This window comes from Necator americanus, chromosome III (assembly GCF_031761385.1).
Source record: "Necator americanus strain Aroian chromosome III, whole genome shotgun sequence".
Taxonomy (NCBI): Eukaryota; Metazoa; Nematoda; class Chromadorea; order Rhabditida; family Ancylostomatidae; genus Necator; species Necator americanus.
The window spans coordinates 14,596,575-14,597,648 of NC_087373.1; the positions used below are offsets into that span (position 1 = coordinate 14,596,575).

Below are 1,074 nucleotides of genomic sequence, written 5' to 3' on the forward strand. Positions count from 1 at the left end.
CCACCTGGAACCCGCACCACCACACATTCGTGGGGTGATGCCTTTAAGGGTTACGATCCATTGCTGTGATGAGGAGAGTGGAAAACTGCGCGACTGTACAAACTGTTACGAACGATTACAACAACTTAGTGGAGCTGTTTAGCTCTAACTAATTGTTGTAGATGTCCAGGCGCGCCTTTATACGTCTGCGACACCGCAGAGTACGTGGACCCTGGATGGTATCTGACTTATGGAGCAAACTTATAGAAACAGTTGAAGACTATAACAAGGACATCATTGGTGAACTTACTGTGTTAATCCAAGATGTCCGTCCAGGTAGTGGACATTGCCGGAGTAGACGTAAATGTGAGATGGATCTCGAACAAAAATCCGATGTTGCCGGACACTGGTGCTATCCTGGTAGAGAAACGTCGGACAATGATAGGCGTCCGGTCGACCTATTTGGGCAAACAGGCCTCATCATCGCTTCCGCGTATAAGAGAGATCATCGACGCCATTACCTTACACGGCAGAGTTCAATCTCCGTAATATCTGAAGAGTAGCGTAAGCGGATTGGGAAAACTCTTAAACTCTAACTTTACTGCATTCTCAGCGTTTAGGAAATTGAGGAGTTGCTCGGAAGAACTTGTAGAGTTCTCGTCAATCGAAAAAAAATCGACACAGTGAGTCTCAAAGATGGAGCGTGTAGAATATTCAATTGAAGTAAAGTTCAGGTAGATGCTTTGTGACGCACTGTACGAAGTGTGTGAACGTTACAAAAGAAGCGCTTCCGGTTATGTTAACACTTCTAATCGTGGAAGAATTTGATTTCTGCAACTGTGAAGGCGGAATCCATGTAGTTCTGACGTGCCGCCCACAGAGCTGATGTAGAAAGCAGAGAAAGCTGACTGGAAAGGAACTGCATTGTCTGCTCCAACAAGATCGGAAAAACGGCTGGACATCAAGGGTTTGGAAAGGCGTAAGAGGACAAGATGCTGAGGAATGCCTAAATGTTTTGTATGTATCTGCAAAAGCATATTTGACATATTATTTCTATAATAATTGCTTTCCGCCTTAGGTTATCCGTCACAGATC

The 1,074-nt window shown here is 44.7% G+C and overlaps 1 protein-coding gene across 1 annotated transcript; it reads left to right on the plus strand.

The window, feature by feature from the left end:
• Nucleotides 1–215: 215 nt before the first annotated feature.
• On the plus strand, nt 216–542 carry RB195_009600 (uncharacterized protein; the record flags this gene model as incomplete). The annotated part of the gene is made up of 1 exon (XM_064190219.1): nt 216–542. One exon carries the CDS (start codon nt 216–218, stop codon nt 540–542), a length of 327 nt encoding a protein of 108 aa, XP_064047802.1.
• Between the last annotated feature and the right edge of the window lie 532 nt (nt 543–1,074).